Source organism: Dendrobium catenatum, unplaced genomic scaffold, assembly GCF_001605985.2.
Source record: "Dendrobium catenatum unplaced genomic scaffold, ASM160598v2 original_scaffold_268775, whole genome shotgun sequence".
NCBI classification, from domain to species: domain Eukaryota; kingdom Viridiplantae; phylum Streptophyta; class Magnoliopsida; order Asparagales; family Orchidaceae; genus Dendrobium; species Dendrobium catenatum.
This window is the reverse complement of record NW_021587173.1, coordinates 133,874-138,732: the sequence shown is the minus strand read 5'-3', so window position 1 is coordinate 138,732 and position 4,859 is coordinate 133,874. Positions and strand designations below refer to the sequence as shown.

General features: G+C 40.2%; 1 protein-coding gene across 1 annotated transcript; it reads right to left on the bottom strand.

The window, feature by feature from the left end:
* Nucleotides 1–677: 677 nt before the first annotated feature.
* LOC110093383 lies at nucleotides 678–1,807 on the bottom strand. The gene has a single exon (XM_020818255.2). The coding sequence runs from the start codon at nucleotides 1,707–1,709 to the stop codon at nucleotides 984–986; it is 726 nt and encodes a 241-aa protein (XP_020673914.1). The 5' UTR covers nucleotides 1,710–1,807; the 3' UTR covers nucleotides 678–983.
* Nucleotides 1,808–4,859: the final 3,052 nt, after the last annotated feature.

Here is a 4,859-nt window from a genome sequence, read left to right as displayed (position 1 = left end):
TATGATACCGGTCTTATTTGGCAGGGTCAAGCTGCAAGATAAAAAAAAGTAAAAAAAAACAAAAAAAATCAAAATACATATGAATATCCACGTCGTCAATACACGAGTAGAAACTTTATTAACATTCGAACACACCGCACAAAATAATTTCTACTACACAAGAGCTTCTCGTTGTGACTATATCTTTATCCTGCCGTGACTTTAAATTTTTTCTTATCTCTAATACTTCATAAATTTAATATTTAATAGAGTAAAAAAGTTTACTAAAAAAATAATTAGAATATTACTATAAAATAAATATAACAAGATATTAATTATTATATAATATGCCTTTATTTTATTATAAGTAATATTTTTAAAATCTTATTTTACCTAACACACTTGCAAAATTAAAATAGAAATCCAATTAATTCATCAAAATTTAATGAATTAAATCTCTACAACCTGAACTAATTTTAAAAATTTAACACCGCTAATATTTAGTAAATTCGAATTTATAAAATTTGTTAAATACTAATTGAATTAACTTCTACATCCATCCAAACAGCCCCTAAATGAAGCCTGAGATGACTTCTACATCAAATACCTCGTAAACATTTTGTCCCGACGTTTATTGCAAACAAGAACCACGAAAGTTAAATCAAATAAAAAACTATTATGTGTTGATTCCATTCCAAAAAAATAAAAACCATTCCTCTTTATATATCTTGCCTACTAACTAAGGAATAAACCAAGGGAAAAGAAACAATTACATAACTTCGAATTTATCAGTGCCAATATACCATTCATATCTCATATCCTACAGCGCAACCAAGCCAAAGCTTAACAGCGCCAAAACCATCACAAAAACAGCATCAAAGAAAATCTACAACGAACAAAACGGATAAGGAAAATGGAGACCAAATGGCACATTTTCACTCTGCAGCGATTTGAAATAACACCGAATATTTTAAAATTCATGTTCTCTGATTTTTATTATCTTTTCAGTCACCCGGACTCCAAAGACTCCATAAACGAGAATTAAAAATTGCCGTCACGTCCGCCCAACCTTTACGCCGGTCGCCGCCACCGCCGGACAACGTCTGGGCGGCGAGTATTTCTGGAACTCCCTCACTAGCCGCAGGTTCGAAAACTTCCCCCCGATCGCCCATCTCGACCTCTTCAGCGAACGCTTCTCCTGTCTCTTCCGCGGCAGACTTCTGGCTTTTGTCTTCGATGATTGCTATAGCAGAAATCTCATCGCTAACCTTTTCTTTATCCTTTCCCTTTTTTTTCCCCTTTTGAGAGGGATCGCTCACTCTGCGCTCCCTCCGCTTCCCCTTCAAGGTAGCGCCAGTGCCCTCCGAGGTGGCGAGATGGTCTTCAAACGCTTCGATGGCTTGATGAATCAGCTCCCGGTCAGGGGAACAATCCCACCGCGACCAGAAGCTTGTGTAGCAGTCAAAACAACCGCAGCCGAAAAGGCGAGTGTGGAGTTCGCCTGGCTTCCCACAACGCCGTTGCTCCGTCGCTTCTTCTAACCCGCCTATTGATCTCATGATAAGATATGCGAGGACCTCCTTGTCGTCGTTCCCTAGCGCCGCGGTGAGCGCTAAAATCGCCGCAGGAAGAATCCGCAGCACCGCAAGCGCCTCGCTGCGTAGATTGGACGCCGTGACCGAAGGCGATGGGTGGATCCTTCCCTTCCCTTTAGGATAGAGATTCTTCATGCCCTAACTTGCAAACTCAGAGAGAGAGAGAGAGAGAGTCGCAGGGTTTAACAGTGGCAGCGAGGCAAGTGAGGGAATTAGTCGCTGTAAGGCTAGCTGGGGTTGTGCTTTTCTGGTTTGGCCTTCGGACTGCGCAGTGTGACCGGATATCACCGGTAAAACTAGGGTTTCTATAAGTGAATTCTGCTACGGCTGTGCTTGGGAGCAATAATAGTTCAAAATAGAGCTAATTATTGACGGTATTGCCCCTTAAATGTCCAGCATTTCTATGGTTTAAACAGCCGAGAACAGTAGGGGTGTGCTAGGAAAAAAATGGTTGTGTCGGAATTAGATAACCGACTGACAGGGGGTATCGCGAATGGCGCGGCAAAAAATATTGGTTTCTTGCACCAGAATCGGGACACCTTCGGTGAGCTTAAGGTTACGTTTGGGAGAACTTTTTCACTGTTTTAATAATTAAATTTTTTTTTTAAGAATTACAAATTGAATTAATAAAAGGAAACAGGATACAAATCATATGCGTAATAGCTATTCTGTCATAATTCTTATTCAACAAAGTCATAAAAATTAAAGAAAGATTGTAGACTATTACATATATATATTGCATCCTGGAGTATTCATGGTGGTAGAGAAATAAAAAGTTTAATAACGTCTTTGCATTGTACAAAAATCCGGCACGTAATCAGATAAGAGAGAGGGTCTAGTATTTTATGAGACACCAATATTTTTACGTGAAAAAACCTCTTAAAAAAGAGAAAAACCACGGGGTCTAGCCCAGTTTGAATGAATCCACTAGTATTGCAGTTGATTACAAATGAGGTCATTCCTTGGAGGAAGGTCTTTGGCTTGATGTGCATCTTGTAGAGTATATTATATGGTGAGAATACAAAGAATTACTGTTGACGTGTTCATTTGGTCAGAAGGAGCATAGTCTGGTGACGGAGATCAGAAGAGCAGTAGTCGGCGAGCGACGGAGATCATAAAGACTGTTGTCTAGTGACGGAGGTCAGAAAGACTATAGTATGCAGGTGACGTAAGTCAGGAGGATCGTAGTTGACTGGCGATGGAGCTTGGAAGATTTGTAGTCGGTGGGCGACATAAGTAAGAATGACCATAGTTGGCGGGTGATGGAGGTCAGAAATACTGTAATCGGCGGGGGACGTAAGTTAGGAGGATCGCAGTCGGCTGGCGATGGAGGTCAGAAGGACTGTAGTCGGGGGCAATGATAGTCAGAGGGACTATAGTAGGTCGGCGACAGAGGTCGGAAAGACAGTAGTCGGTAGGCGACGTAAGTCAGGAGAACCGTAATCGATTGGTGATGGAGGTCAAAAAGTAGTTGGTGGACGACGTAAGTCAGAAGGATCGTAGTCTGCGGCCAACGGAGGTCGGAAAGACTGTTGTCTAAAGACGAAGGTCAAAAGGACGACGTTAGGTAAAAGTCCAACAATAAAAAGAAATCCATCTTCGGATAGATGTATAGTAAAAGTACAATAATCGTTAGAAGTTTAGCTTTAGGTAGAAACTTGGCAACGAGCGGAGGTTCATCATCGGGTAGAAGTCCGATGTTAGTTGGCAGACGAAAAGAACTCCGACGTCACTTGGAGTTCGAGAAAACTGCGGCGCCACTTGGAGGTCAGGCGGAATTCTGACGTCATTAGGAGGTCGAGCGAAATTTCGGCGTCACTTGGAGGTCGGGCGGAATTTCGGCATCACTAGGAATCATCGTCCTTTCACACTCTCTAAGTGTCGGGAGAGAACCGTCGTCCTTTCACACCCTCTAAGTGTAGGCAGAGTACCTTCATCCTTTTACACCCTCCAAGTGTTGGCAGAGTACCGTCATCCTTTCACATCCTCCAAGTATCGGTAGAGTACCTGATCTTCTTCAAAGATCTTCTCACGAGCAACTAGAAAGAAGAAAAAAAGAGTAATCACCAAAATCACAAAAGAGGTCCTTGTATTTGAGTAACCATGTGAATCCTTCACTGTCCAATTGCAAGAAATTCTCTCAAGCACACTCCCACACTCTCTCTTTCAATTGCCCTTGAAAAATTATGAAGATAAGACTCTTTCATGTCAATTTTAGCAGACCTTTTATATCAAAGACAAGAATAATCATCTAAAAACTAAAACTTTCAATTTTGAGTGTACACAATTGTGTGTTCGTACATACAAACAATTCAAAAATTGTTGTGTATGAACCTGTTGTGAATTGGTATGAAATGAAATTATATACGATCATCATCCGTGTTGGTGGAATTTTGAAAACAGGTTTTAAAAATATTAGTTTTCTTTGGGAATTTTGAAATTGAGATTTAATTCTAATTCTAGAAGTCGAATCAGCTCGCTCGGAAAAGTATATCACCCCGAAAGGCGAAAATAAAATTCCACAACGGTGTTCAGGCTTAGAATTATGTAATTCATCTTGAATATCACGGCTAGATTCTAAAGAGAACTCGACGCGGCCCCGAGGGGACGAGGTAGAGTTCAACTAAATAATCTAGTTATGATACTCAAGGAGTATGATTGCCGAATTCATATCCAAAGCCTTATCAAAGAAGGATGTATCTCCCCAAAGGGAGGTATCACCTTTCAATGATAATTCTTCTAATATGATAACGGCAATCATTTTTTACTTTTCCCAAAGAAATCTAAGAGGGATTTTAAAAAGATTAATTTTGAAATCAGGTGTGTGGGGTTCCAAATCTCCTACGAGCGCAAGCCCTCGTAGTTAATTACATTGTAGGGAGACAGAGTCCCCTACGAAAACTCTCGATTAAAATAAGAACGAAATTTTGTTAGATTTTCTAGGAGTGATATAAAAAAAAATTGAATAGAATCTTTTGGAAAATCAAAGGGGAGTGGATCAAAATTGAACAGTTATTAACAGAATCAAAGGAAGAGAGGTAGGGTAGGGGAACACTTTGAGATTCCAGAACCATCCGGAAGTGTCCCAACTTAATCTAAGTGTTGGGCTTTACATTTTAGGATTGAAAGGAAATTTAATTTGATTTGAGCATTTTATTAGAAATTTGGGATTATATTCCCGAAATTTGGGGTCTTATAATCAAAGATCTGCCCCGGATCCTAAATCTATTTTGGACACTGGACCACAGTCGTTCGATCCTAACTAATGCGGTGCAAAACCTGTAC

Bases quoted from the DNA above. Each gene is read 5' to 3' on its own strand.
- LOC110093383 (XM_020818255.2), bottom strand. From the start codon at position 1,709: ATGAAGAATCTCTATCCTAAAGGGAAGGGAAGGATCCACCCATCGCCT.